Genomic DNA, 14,578 nt, shown 5'->3' with positions numbered 1-14,578 from the left:
GGGGGGGGGTCCAGTCATGGGGCCTGAACTCTGGGCTTGGGCGCTGTACCTCAGCTCTTCAGCTCAAGGCTAGCACTCTACCACTTGAGCCACAGCACAACTTCCAGCTTTTTCTTTTTGCTTATGTGGTGCTGAGGAATCGAACTCAGGGCCTCAGGCATGCAAGGCAAGCGCTCTACCACTGAACCTCCTTCCCAGCCCTAAACTTTCATTTTCGATTTAACCTGCATGACCTTCTATATAGAGTGAACATGAATACAAAAAAGTTTTTAAAGATGATCAGTCTGTAAAAATTCTACAGATTTTTCACAGATATTCTCTGACAAGACTATCTCATCACAACCTATTATCAGTGAAATATATACAAATTTAAAGCACAATTTTACAAACACTGACCTAAACACATGTGTTGATATTTCATATTTACCTCTTTTAGCTTCCATTTATTTGTTTATTTATTTAGTGCTGTTAGAGATCAGTGTGTAGGCATGCTAAGTATACTCAGACCCCCTGTGCTATGCCTCTATACCCCCACTTGTAATTGTCTTTTCCCTATGCCCAAAGAATCAAACAAAAAACAAAAGTACATTTCTATAGTTTCTCATGTCTTCATTTTCTTCTGCAATTTATAATTCTTATCAACTTAGAACAGAAAACAAAGATACTTATTAAATATGTTAACAAAAGACCTTTTGAAAACATTGTCTACTTTATCCAACTGGCTTCAAAATGTGTTTTCCATACTATCACAGACAATACCCAATTCATACAACTTCTTTCTCCATGGATTATGAGTTATTTATGAATAAGGCTCATACCTTTATATTCACAAAATCAGAAAGTAAACTAGATGCTTAATAAGTGTTTCCAGGAAGGCAAAAAAAAAAAAAAGTGACTGGATGGATAAATTTCAGACCCCAGAAAAAAAACATTTTCATCAATTATATCTTATAGAAATTTCACCTATCTGCACAACTATGTTTATTGCAGCATTATTTATCATAGCTAAGATATGGAACCAACCCAGATGCCCCTCAGTAAATGAATGGATCAAAAAAATGTGATATATATATATATATATATATATATATATGGAATTCTAGAAGGACATTGCCCCATTTGTTAGGAAATGGAAAGACTTGGAAAAAATTATATTAAGTGAAGTAAGCCAGGCCCAAAGAAACATAGGTCCCATGGTTTCCCTTATTTGCAGTAACTAGTATATATGACTGAGACAAGCAGAAATGGTCAGATAATTTGATGTTAGGCGAAATGAACCCCAAGATAAGGACTCAAATGTTTTTTTCTTGCTTGCTATTGTTTCTAACATATTTATTAGATGATTTCTTTGTTGCCTTGTATGTTCCTCCCCCATGGTTTAACCCCTGTTTTAACTGTATTTGGTGTTGGTATAATTTGTGGAGGGGAAGGGAAAAAACAAAATGTTTAAATAGGGATACAGGTGGACCCATTGCAACAATGAGATGTGCAAGACATTATGTTGAAAAACAAACTTTACAACTTTGGCAAGGGGGAGCGGGAGGGGGAGGGCAACGGGAAGGGATGGGAAGGGGAAACAAATGCTTGATAAGGAGGCAACAATGCTTGATAAGAAATGTACTCATTACCTTGTTCATGTAATTGTAACCCCTCTGTAGGGTATTTTCACAATAAAATAAATATATAAATAGAAAAATAAAGAAATTTCACCTATCTGGCTCCATAAAAAACCACTTATTTTTAAAATACTGAATACCTAAATACCATTTAAACATGTCTTCCTTGTTTGAAATAGAAACTGCAAAATTGCCCACATGTATTGATTAAAACAATTGACAATTACATAAATATGAATAAGCTGTTTCCTTAGGGATGATATGTCAACTTCAATAAAGACATGATCCACAGAATTACATGAGAATTTAATACAACAAAACTATGGCAAAAAAAAAAGTAAATTATAGTATTGGGGACAAGTTTCAAAAGGGTGATAACGTGCTAACCTAGAAGAACAAGACCCTGAGTTCAGTCACCAATACTGCCAAAAAAAAAAAAAAAGTAAATGAAATAAATCTTTTAAAGGACATTAAATAGCAATGAATTAGCCAAATTGTTACTTATGGCTCAATTTTCCACAAAGGTTTTCCACAAATCCAACTACCCTAAATTTTTCAATGGCCAATATTTATTGGCCATTACTTATTGGCACTTAAGAAGTGTTTGTTACTATAAGAAGTTCTGAATCATTCAATCTTTACCATAACATGTTTTATTATTTATAGACAAGTTAAATAACTTGACAAAAATCACACAGCTAAACAGCCACAGAGCTATATCTATAAGAAATACTCTGTCTTCAAATCCTGAAATCTTAGACCTCATGTTTTAAACATAATTCACTAGAACTATGTAATGTATTGATGTAATTTAATTGTCCTTGGTGCTGATTATGTGTGTGGGATCTCATAAATTAAGGTTTTTGTTTTTGTTTTTTAATGGAAGCAGCATTCTACAGCTTTAGCCTTGTTCCATTTGGCAATAACAGTATGCTGTGGAGTAATCAATAGTAGGCATACAGTGTTTAGGCCTCAACAGTGGAATCTGCAATGTGTAAGCAATCTTCACTCTGTCCACATTTTGATGGTTTAAAAAGGGGGGGGGGTACATTAGTTCCAAAACAGATTCAGAACCACAAGGAACAAACAAGTTGAAAAATGAGTACAAAAATGCTCCTATGCACAGTTTCTATGAACGTACTCCACTATGCTTAAGGTAAAGAAAAAAAAGCCTGACAATTTTGTTATGAACTATTTAGCAACTAACATAAGTAAACATGAAGAAAATGTTTGATTTTCCTCTTTGGTTCATTTCCCTGGAATACCTCTTTTAAAATTATAAGAGGACAGGTTCCTTTAGGGAATTCCTTCTGGGCATCCCAGACAACCCAAAGCTCTCCAGGAAGTCTTCTAAGGACCAACTACTTTAAATGATTTAAAATTAAGTCCTTCTAGTTTTAGGACAGGACAAAAATCATAAATCTGACTGTGGAGCAGAGGATGCTATGTCCTATGTAACTCAGTAAACTTTTCTCTACCAGCAAGACCTCACTTTAAAAGATGACAAGATTTGGCCATGTCTTCATTGTGGGAACACGAAGGTTCCCTGGTGCCTGTAAAGAGTGCTTCTTCCTCAAAGGTGCTAATGATCATTGCAGTCCATTTTCCACAGGCAGAGGAATTCCATTACATTAAATTACTTTAAAAATGTAATTGTTGAAGGGGGCGGGGGGAAGTGCCCTAAATGAAGGATGGAGCCCAAACACAAAGAAAGTGAAAGAGGTTCTAAAGAAAGAAGAACGCACCCTATTGCCTAAGAGTCAGACTCAGACCAAGAAAGAAGAAGAAAAGAAAAAAAAAGCTGGAAAACTGTGAAACTCCAGGTGGAGAGGGTGCGGGGGGTGGGGGAGGACGTGGGAGGAAGGAGCACCTATTTCCTCCGCTGGGACTAAGGGTTGGGGAACCCGGCGGCCCCGGGGGCAGGACTCGGACGAGGGAGTGTGTTTTTCAAAATGAGCACCCGAAACTGGGCCACCTTCTCCTCACCTGAGGCACGAAGATTTCTCAGTCGGCCTCGAACTGGGGCCAGCGACGGCCCCTAGGTTTCGTGGAGCCACTTGGCCACCTGGATAGGTCGCAGGCCGCCTGGGGGAAACTTGTAAGGACGGACAGATCGGCTCCACGTCCGTCCCAGCAACCAACGCCCGTCCTCCTTTGGTTCCGCCACTTCCCAGCCCCGCTGCCAGGGGGTCTTTACAACGAGGCTGAGGGTTCCAGAGGGGAAAAGAAAGAACTTTCCTGCAGGAAAATAAACAAGACATCACTTTGACTTTTTATTTTTAAATTTCCGAGGCAGCTTAAGATGCAACTTTTCATGTCTCCCCTACTCTGGGGTTTACTATGAACACAAATTGAATGTGTATACTTACTAGCCACAGTTATTTAGTACTGTAGGTGTTTTTTTTTTTAACAAAACATGGAACTTTCTTCTTGGCTCTACGTTTTTCCAAACATTTTTTTTTTCATTCCAAGACACAACGCTCACTTATCCTGTCATCTCCTCTTATTGTCCTACTAAAGAAAGGTAAGCCGGCTGGCATAGTAATAACCATTGATTGTAATGTCAAAATCTCTCTGATTATCTCAAGAACATGGACCTCATGATCTGACCACTGCTACATGGAGAGTGTGATGCTGAAGAAACAGAAATGTAAAGTACTTAGCTTAGGTTAAAAAAAATGAATGAACCCTGAGGATTTAATAAAAGAATACATTTTATAAACACTTCAATTTTTATGTTCACTTATCATTGCAATTTTACAACTAAGTGGCAAAATATGCATAGGTTGAGACTAGATTAAAATATCAGTGTATGTCATTTAGTCATTAGTATTTTGGAGACAAAGAGCTGAATTCTGAATTGGCTTGTTTGTATGATTCAAGATAAACATTTTCCTTTAGAGATTTTCTGAAACTTGTTTTGTCTCAATAAAATAAAGGTAATATCCATGTACCATGAGCTGTCTTGAGAATTAAATGAGATACATGGAATAATTAATAAAAAATGCCTGAGAAATCAAGGTAAAGTATTATAAAGTCTGGATATATTTGAAATACAAATGAAAAGGTGCCTGAATTTATTACTAAACCCACCATCACATAGATAACTATTCCATTAGCTGAGAGATATATAATTCTGCCAGATACATTTACTTATGATCTATCCCCCTATTCAGAAACAATCAGATATCATAGACAGTGTTCCTGATTTTCTTCAGTAGGAATACATGTCCATAGTCTTTTGGTTTTCAATACTTTGTTTTATATATAATACTCTGCACTAGTACCTTTATTTCTAATGAATATCTGACAATGAATCATAAGAATATAAACTCCAAGAGGGTAGAGATTTTAACTTTAGTGTCTCCTTTGTGTCTCTAAAATCCAAAATCAATATTAGCTGAATGAATGAATACAAAGGTTATATAAAGAACAATGAAATTCAAATCATAATACTTATTCTATCCACAGGGGTGGGTGATGGGATGTAACTCTGTAAAATATTTGCCTAGCAGGTATAATGCCCCAAATTGGATCCCAAAAACCACAAAAATTAAAATATAAAGATAAGTTATCCGGCAAAAATATCTACCACTCTTCTACCAGACATTTTTCCCTTTATGAGGTATACATTCTGAAATAATACCTACAATGCCGGCTTAAAAATCACTATACAATAACCAAGTAGGCCAATATCTTTAAATGCATTTATTTTATAATACTGTACCATCATTAGAGAATGTAGAAAGCAATGAAATACTAGTTTCATGATGCTAATGGAAGCAGGCCTAGGAGACTTGACAAATGGACTCCAATTAACTGAAGAGGCCTCACACCTTCCAGAGCATAAGACCTATGTCTTAGAGGCATCCCTGATGTGCCAGGGAAAAGGAAAAATAAACATCCAGAACCCGTTAATCCACGCCCGACAGGACCCGCCCCTCACGCTGGCAGGGGACACCTCCCACCCCCTATATAGAATCACGTCACTCACACCCTGAACCCTGCATCCCAGGTCTGTTTGGCTTACAGACGATTCCAGGTGGCTGCCTTCCACCTGCACCTCCGGTCTAGCCCCGCCCACCTTAGCCACCGCCTCCGGAAACAAGCGCGCGCGTTGCCACAGCGACGACCTGACCAAGCCTCTTCCCACTCCCGTAGAGCCGCAGAAACCTCTGGCGCCAAACTACAACGCGCCGTTGCAACGTAAAGCGTGGTGACGTCACGCGGACAGTAGCCAATGAGAGGGGGTCCTGGAGAAGCTGGCTTGGTTTTGAATCTTGTGGCTGACTTCGGAGGGCCGGGACGCCAGCGCTGAAGTGAAGTTGTGGCACTCTCTCCTTTTGGGCCGGGGGTAAGTGAGACGCGCTTGGGGAAGAAGGATTCTGGTCTGTGGGACGCTCGTTTCGATGGGGCGGAGGGTCTGGCCGCTGCCGATCTGGAGGCTCGGAGGGGCTTGTTGACAAACACGGAAGCGTTGGCGGCGGGGACGCCGGGGCGGCCTGGAGGGTCCCCGGGAGCCTGGCTCCGCCCGATCCGGGGCCGGGGAGGGAGGGATCTTGGGCTTCAGATTCTGGGAGGAAGCCGGAAGTTTTAAAAGGGTCTGGGTGCCCGGTTCTCAGGTGGGGGCCGAGGTCCTTTAACTGCCTGGTAGTGTTCCGTTCTGTACGGATTCCAAACTCGGAAGCCTCTGTGGACAAAGTGCGTGGACTTCGGGGCTGTATTGATTGCCCGGTGAAGAGACTCCCGTCGTCGCCACCTTTTAAAGTTGGGGGGGGGAGGGGGTGTTTTGGCTTCTTTTTTTTTTTTGCTTGCTCGTTTGTTCTTGTCTGGAGAGGTTCTGCCGTATAGGCTGTTGAAATAGTGTATTTTTGCATTTATTGGCTTCTATTTGAAAACTAGCTGTCATTCTTCCATAGGTTGTAAATCGGTAGCAGCAGTAGGCTCTAAAACTGAAGTTAGTATTCTAAAGAGAAATTTACATGAAACTATAAATGAGGATAATTTCCATTCCTTAAAAAAAAAAAGTTTCTGGAGTCAGACCCAAATTTGAGTTTGTGTTTAAGGAATTAACTATATCATCAGATCACTCTACCTCCCTCACCACACTGGAAGCATTCTTTTCTGATTCTAGTTGTGAATAATGTGGAGTTTTGATTAGGTCCTGGAGTCATTTTCTGGCTCCCTACTTATCTGTGACCTGGAAAAATTAAAGTTGAATCCCTACATTTGTAAAGTGGCAACACTAAATACCAACCCCCTTATGTAATTATTGTGAAGATTGAATGAGGGGATGAAAGTCAGGTATGTATCATAGTGTCTGGCACATATACAGTGACTCAAATTATGATCATTGTTGTCCCTTGTCATTAGTTATAGTCACGCCGGCCCAATCCAAGGATTCTTAAAAACATGCCTGCTAAGGATAGCCATTGTATGATAAATGACAAATGTAAGGGAAATTATTAGTTATGTTTCAACATTCACTCAAAAGCATCTGCACTAAGTTGGAGGTTTCTATGAAGAGGAAAATGTAAAAGTGCTTAGTAGGAGCTGAGGAATGGGGAGAATGGGGGGAAGTTAACCAAACATACAGACTTCAGTTCATGGGATCTAAAGTGTAGCACATAGTCAGTGATGAATTTATTAATTTGATTGTTGTAGTTATTACACAATCTATACATACAAAATCATGTATCTTGAATATATTCAATCTAAGATATTGTGAGGTGGAAAGTATATTTTTAATTTCTGTGAGAAAATTTCTGAGTGCCTCTACATGAGTAAATTGCTTTTGGGTTTTATGTGTATGTTCAATTCATATGTTACCTGTATACTTAAGAATTGTGTTCAAACTTGCTGTGTTAAAAGTGTTAAAATCCATCTACAAATTTAAAGGCTTAAAACTGCACTTAGATGATAAGGACAACCTTTATTTTCTTGACTTGGTTTCCATCTGCCTTTACATTTCTACTTGGATATTTGTTAAAAATGAACTTCGGATCTCCTAACAGACATTTTGAACCCATGCCACCCTCAATATTTTTAATTTTTGTATTGTAAAGATACTGTACAGAGGGTTACAGTTACATGAGTAAGGTAATGAGTATATTTCCTATCTAGCATTGTTACCCCCTCCTTTGTTTTTCTCCTATATCCCTTCCCTTCCCCTCCCCAACCTGTAAAATTGTAAAGTTTGTTTTCAACATAGTGTCTTGTATATCTCATTGTTACAATGGGTCAACCTGTATCCTTGTTTCAGCATTTTGTTATTTCCCTTCCCCTCCCCCAATTAGAAAAATGTGTATACAAGATGCAGGGCACCAGAATCAAATACAGTGACAATACAGTGGGGGAAGAACATACAAAAGAAACAAAAAAAATCACATAGTAGATTCAAAACAGCAGCTTGTGTCCATATTTTGGGGTTCATTTTGCCTAGTATCATCTTATATAGTCATATGTATATAGCTTTTGACCTTTTCTGCTTGTCTGCTAAGATTATTGTAGACATATACTAGTTATTGCAAATAAGGGAAACCATGGGACCTATATTTCTTTGGGTCTAGCTTACTTCAATTAATATAATTTTTTCCAAGTCTTTCCATTTCCTAACAAATGGAGGCATAGCATTGTATTGTGTGTGTGTGTGTGTGTGTGTGTGTGTGTGTGTGTACACCACATTTTCTTGATCCATTCATCTACTGCATCCTCAATATTTTTTTCATCTGAATATCTATTTCAACTCAAGCCAACTTAATTAATTTGAATATTATTTCCTTTCTTTCCTCACATCCATATTTACCTATCTGGAAATATTGTCTACTTTCAGAATAGATACAGAATCTGACCACTGTGCTCCTAATGCCTGCTTCTGAGTGGATAGCATGTTGAATATATCATTTCAGTGGGTTAATCTCTGATCTCTATTTATATTTCTACATAGCAGTAAACATAATCACGTTGTTACTTCTAGGCTCAGAACCAACCAATGTATTTTTATTTTATTCTGAGTATAATCCAAATTACCCTCCCCCTCTACACTTTATTCCTACTTGGCTCACACACCTGGCCAGCATCATCCCAGTGTCTTTCTATTAGACGTTCTCTCCATCAGAAAGTGCATCTCACAGAACATGCATGACTAAACTGCCTCACCTCTTTTTTAAAAATTAACATAAATTAGTGTACAAGGAATTTCATTTTAGCATGTCTATTTCTATAAACAGTACATTTTGGTCAGTCACCTCCTACTTCATTCCCCCTCCTCTTTCTTTCCCTTTCCAGACAAGATAAAGCAAGTTTCTTTGTTCCATTTCACTCATGTACATAAACTATTTTGACTACATTGTCATCCTTCTTCTTCTGTCTTCTGACCCCTCCCACTAGGATGTGAATCTCAACACATTTCAGCTTCCTAATATTCACTTTTATTGAAATGAATATTGTCAAAGGTGGATTTCGCCATGGGTCTCACATGTATGTACCATATTTTAATGATTGATCAAGAGGTACAGCAAATACCTAGCAATTTCTTTTTTCCCCCCCTTGGTCGGTTGTGGGGCCTGAACTCTGGGCCTAGGCACTGTCACTGAGCTCTTCAGCTCAAGGTTAGTGCTCTACCTCTTGAGCCTCAGTGCCACTTCCGGCTTTTTTTTTTCTGCTTATATGGTACTGAGGAATCGAACCCAGGACCTCATACATTCAAGGCAAGCACTCTACCACTCTGCTACATTCTCAGCCCCAATATGTAGCAATTTCAAGACCCTGAGTTTAAGACCTGGTTCTGCCATGAATTAAAAAAAATAAGAGAATGCTAAGTGTTGTGGCCCATGTAATTCTAGCAACTTGGGGAGCAGTAAGTTCACAGTTTGAGGTAAACCCAAGGAAGCCATTCCTAAGACCCCCTTATCTCAATCAGTAAAAATCTTTCATCCCTGTCACATAGGAAGTCTCAAAAAATCACAGAGCAGGCCAGCCCCATATTAAAGGTAGGCTGTATTTGAAAGATAATCAAAGCCAAACCGAATGGTTGCATAGAACAAGTAATAGAAAGTTTGCCTATGGGGGCTGGGAAGGTAGCTCAGAGGTAGAGCACTTGCCTTGCATGCCTGAGGCCCTGGGTTCGATTCCTCAGCACCACATAAGCAGAAAGAAAAAAAGCTGGAAGTGGCGCTGTGGCTCAAGTGGTAGAGCGTAAGCCTTGAGCTGAAGAGTTGAGGGACAGTGCCCAGGCCCAGAATTCAGGCCCCACGACCAGACCCAAAAAAAAAAAAGAAAGAAAGAAAGAAAAGAAAGTTTGTCTAACAAGCACTAAGCCCTGAGTTCAGACCTCAGTACTGCTGGGGAAAAAAACATGCATACAATATATTATTCTTATCATTAATTTGCTCATCTTGCAGTGTACAATATGTTCCTAAAACTGAATAGTATTTCATTCTGTGGGATATGACACATTTTTGAATTGTTAGTTGTTGGGCATTTAATTTTTTCCCATATCTAGGTTATGAATAATACTGCAACAGAAATATGATGATTTTAGAAGCATAATGGTTTCAGTTTCTTTTCATATATACTCAGGAGTGAGATTGCTGGATCCTAGTAGCTTCTTCACATTGTTCTAATCCTTACTCAAATGTTCTTGTTTGGGAGAAGAGGCCATATGTTCAGAGAATAGAATCTCCCTGAATATACCATAGTACATACAATTTCTGTCACCTTCCAACCTTAGCTAGCAGTTGATATCTTCTTGAAACTATTTTTAACCCTTTATATTTCTGTGATACAGGTTAAGACTACTTATCGCTTCTCACTGCCAATAGGTTGCTGCTTGTATCACTTTTAGGAGTTCCCATGCTAAAACTCATCAGTATCCTGACATGATTCTAACAGATCTTTTCTGTTTTGGGGTCCGGTCGTGGGGCCTGAACTCTGGGCCTGGGTGCTGTCCCTCAGCTCTTCAGCTCAAGGCTAGCACTCTACCACTTGAGCCACAGCGCCACTTCCAGCTTTTTTTTTCTTTTTGCTTATGTGGTGCTGAGGAATTGAACCCAGAGCCTTGAGCATGCAAGGCAAGCGCTCTACCACTGAGCCATCTTCCCAGCCCCTAACAGATCTTTTCTTTTCCATTTTTAGAACATAGACTGACAGAATGCTGGAGCCATTTATCAGAATCAAAGCTCTTTGAGGTGACATAGCTGATCCATGATTCAGTTATATTATTTTGAGTTTAAGCTTATACCCAGCGTCTGATTAATATTTCAAATAAAGTTAAAGAGATTTGTATCATGTTTTTTGTGTATATACATGCTATTTGATTTTTATTTAGGCTGTTTATGTGAATAGGTATAGGTGTATATGGGTACACATTTTCTATATTTAGTAAGTGACGCTAAATTATGGAAGAAAACTAACACCTTTTTTGGATGAATACTACTTTCAAATTGGAAGTCAAAATAATATTGAAATTTTATTTTCCTTTTTAATTTCATAGAAACATCAAGCATTCATATAATAAGAAATCAAGTTAATCAACAATGTCTGTTACTGAAGAAGACTTATGTCACCAAATGAAAGTAGTTGTTCGTGTACGCCCTGAAAACACAAAAGAAAAAGCAGTTGGATGCCGTAAAGTGGTCCATGTTGTGGATAAACATATTCTAGTTTTTGATCCCAAACAAGAAGAAGTCAGTTTTTTCCACAGAAAGAAAGTTACAAATTTTGATGTTACAAAAAGACAAAATAAAGATCTTAAATTTGTATTCGATACTGTCTTTGATGAAACTTCAACTCAGATGGAAGTTTTTGAGCATACTACCAAGCCAATTCTTCGTAGTTTTTTGAATGGATACAACTGCACAGGTAATTTTGGTATTTTTCCATCTGACTTCAATCTTAGATATAATTGCGCTTTAATTAAGTAGTTATAAATCACTGAACATTATTGTTTATATCTTATTTTTGTCATAATCAGTCTTTTTATGACATTTCCACAATATATTTCATGGTTATAACAAGTTTACGATCACTGATTCATTCAGTGTATTTATTTTTATTGTTATTATAAAATTGATGCGCTGAGGGGTTACAGTTACATAAGACAGGTAAAAAAGTACATTTCTTGTTGGACTGTGTCACCTCTTCCCTCGCTCTATCCCAGTTTTTCCCTCCCGTCCTTACCTACAAGTTATATAGTTCATTTTAAACAAAATATCTGGTATGACTCACTCAGTTTTATCACAGAAGAGTGTACCTCTTGATCAAAGTAAGAATGGAATGTGATTTATTGATTAGAACATGATTTTCAGTTTTAATCAAATAGTCTTTGTTCTATTTCATATTGTCTCAGAAGTTTTGTTTTTTTTAACTTCAAGACCAAAAGATCTCTACTAGTGCTAAATCTAGTTTCTCTTTGGCTTATCCAGTTATTTCAAAACATTTTCATACCAACTTACATAAAATAGAACAACACAAAATATAGATCCGTTTAATTCATTTTACTAAAAAATATTTTATCAACTAGTAATGTCAGAAAATTTAATACTTCTATGTATTGGACATTGGACATTTGTAAATCTAAGAATAAATTATAAGAGAATTTTATAAATGGCTTCTACATGTGATTCATTTGTTCAACAACTTGTATTCCTGTTTCTGTCAGGTGATTTCCTAAGGCACAAAAGGATATATTGCCTAGGTCTTGGTGAAGCTCACAATTAGAATACAATGTAAGACATGGTAGAGTAGAAGGACATGGATGTGTAGCATATACTGAGGGAGAAAATGAGTAGGTAGACATTGCTGCCTATTATGAAGGAAGAAACAAGAAAATGGCATTAATTCTCATGTAGGAACACATGGTTTCTACTGGGTTTAAAGTCAGTGTTCAGGATATATGGATAGAATTATTTATCCCCTAAACAGTAGATAGAGTAATGTTATGTTATAACAAGGAGCTTTGATACCTTTATATCTTTTCATAAAACCTCAGTACTTGCATATGGTGCCACTGGAGCTGGGAAGACCCACACAATGCTAGGATCACCTGCTGAGCCTGGAGTAATGTACTTAACAATGTTAGACCTTTACAAATCCATGGATGAGATTAAAGATGAGAAAGTATGTAGTACTGCGGTTTCTTATCTGGAGGTAAGTTGTCAATATTACCCCCCCTCACCCCAATACCTTTCTTTAACTTTCTTTCTTTAGTTACAGAGATCATTCAAATTATTTTTATTTATTTATTTATTTTGTCTATTGTGTGGCTTGAACTCTGGGTCTGGGTGCTGTCCCTCAGCTTCAGCTCAATGCAAGCGTTCTACCACTTGAGCCATAGGACCACTTTGAGTTTTCTGATGGTTTATTGGAGATAAGAGTCTCACGGACTTTCCTGCCCAGTCTGTCTTTGAACTGCAATCCTCAGATCTCAGCCTCCTAAGTAGCTAGGATTCACAGGTGTGAGCCACTGACGCCTGGCCAAATTATTTTATACAGTAATTTTGTCATGAATGTTTACAATTATTAACATAGCTTCCATTGAGTATTTTTTGTTCATCTTATTTTTCTGTTCAGATTGTAAGAATAGTAGAACTTACAGATAAGCTTCATTCACATGCTCCATTTTTTAACATTTACTTCCTATCTCTGTATGCATATATTTTTTAGAACTATTTACTTATCTAATCTGTAGATGTCAAGAGATTTTCCTAATTCTATTAATGCCCTTTACTATGGAACAAAAATCTTAAGTCATTGATTTATATTCAGTCTTTTTATGACACCGCTGTAAAAATCCTGATTTCGGGTGTGTCAATAGATATGAAGTATCTACTGACAAAGTATACCAGTGATGTTGAATTTTTATTCCTTCATATCAAGATGTTTATGTGGTTGGTTGGTCCCATTACTGGTAATTTTATCTTCGATAAATTTCATTTATGCTGGTATCTGTAGGTTTGTTCTAAAATTTTTGGTACTATTTTCTCTTCTAAAATTAATGAGTACCTGATACTGAGATGATGTAAATATCCTCTCATCATTAGTATTGACATCCACAGATGATAGATAACTGATTCAATTATTATAATGATGATAGATGATGATAATTTTTAAAGTCTGTCATTTCTTCTGGAATTATTCATTGGCTTTTGACTATAAGGAAGAACGTTGTTTCTTTTATTAGATCAGTTGATGATGATCCCTTTTTATGATTATTTTAGTGTGCTCAAATTATTTCAAGATTTGTCTGGTTGAAACCCCTTTCATACTGTTTATTGCGTCCTTTTGTCATACTGTCACCATTGTTTGAGAGCTCCTATTCTTTTAATAATTTCTGATATTTTTGTAAATAGTAACTAATGGAAGACTGTCTGACTTTGCATTTAGATCATGTTTTAGAAACCAGTTTAGAAACAAATCCCTAATTTCACACACACTCCTGGTGTTAGAAAACTTTTCTTATTAGGGTCTGGAAATTGATCCCCACTGACCATCTCTTACAAAGATTGAAGAAACTCATGTATGTTACCGAACTTTCCTCATCACACTATAGAACTTAGAAATGTAAAACTCATTAGAAAAAATAAAACTATTCTCCTAGTTAAGTAGTAAAAGAATTGTCCTTTTTATTTTTCTTTAGGTCTTTTGCTAACTGTAAAATTCTAAAAATTTGTTAGTTTTCTTTTTTAATCTCTCCCCCTTTCCTCTTCTCCCCATTTCTTCCCTCCCCTTTTCTCTTGATCTTTTCCCTCTTATTCTTTCTTTCCTTCTTTCTTTTACGTATTTATTTTTGTTTTGATTAAGCAGTGCCCAATATTGCTTTCTGTTGAGGCTGTGCACTAGACTTGCCTATGGAGCACTCAAACATTCATATGGTCATACTTTATCCATACAATTTTTGATTTAATAGGTCTGGAGTATGACCAAGGTGTCTATCTGTGCCTGGTAAAAGCTCCCAGTTGAGT

General features: G+C 37.4%; 2 protein-coding genes across 8 annotated transcripts in view; one reads left to right on the top strand and one right to left on the bottom strand.

The window, feature by feature from the left end:
- Mettl15 (methyltransferase like 15) overlaps nt 1-5,695 on the bottom strand; it is a 159,921-nt gene extending 154,226 nt beyond the window's left edge. For 3 of the 5 annotated variants that reach the window (XM_013019680.1, XM_013019679.1, XM_013019683.1), the window contains exons 1-3: nt 5,611-5,695; nt 3,603-3,854; nt 2,004-2,038 (exon numbers count right to left, since the gene is read on the bottom strand). The gene's annotated coding sequence lies outside the window, so the exon portion shown is untranslated. The remainder of the gene's footprint in view (nt 1-2,003; nt 2,039-3,602; nt 3,855-5,610) is intronic. The other 2 variants (XM_013019681.1, XM_013019682.1) reach the window with 2 other exon arrangements.
- A 197-nt stretch (nt 5,696-5,892) lies between these two features.
- Nucleotides 5,893-14,578, top strand: part of Kif18a (kinesin family member 18A) — a 66,757-nt gene continuing 58,071 nt past the window's right edge. The window contains exons 1-3 of one of the 3 annotated variants that reach the window (XM_013019662.1): nt 5,893-5,970; nt 11,110-11,477; nt 12,607-12,764. In XM_013019662.1, the coding sequence (XP_012875116.1) occupies nt 11,153-11,477; nt 12,607-12,764 (483 nt within the window). In that variant the 5' untranslated portion in view covers nt 5,893-5,970; nt 11,110-11,152. Of the gene's footprint in view, nt 5,971-6,209; nt 6,318-7,629; nt 7,716-11,109; nt 11,478-12,606; nt 12,765-14,578 lie in introns of those variants that run through there. The other 2 variants (XM_013019663.1, XM_013019665.1) reach the window with 2 other exon arrangements.

Source organism: Dipodomys ordii, unplaced genomic scaffold, assembly GCF_000151885.1.
Source record: "Dipodomys ordii isolate 6190 unplaced genomic scaffold, Dord_2.0 Scaffold46, whole genome shotgun sequence".
Lineage (NCBI taxonomy): Eukaryota > Metazoa > Chordata > Mammalia > Rodentia > Heteromyidae > Dipodomys > Dipodomys ordii.
This window is presented reverse-complemented; position numbering and strand designations above follow the sequence as displayed.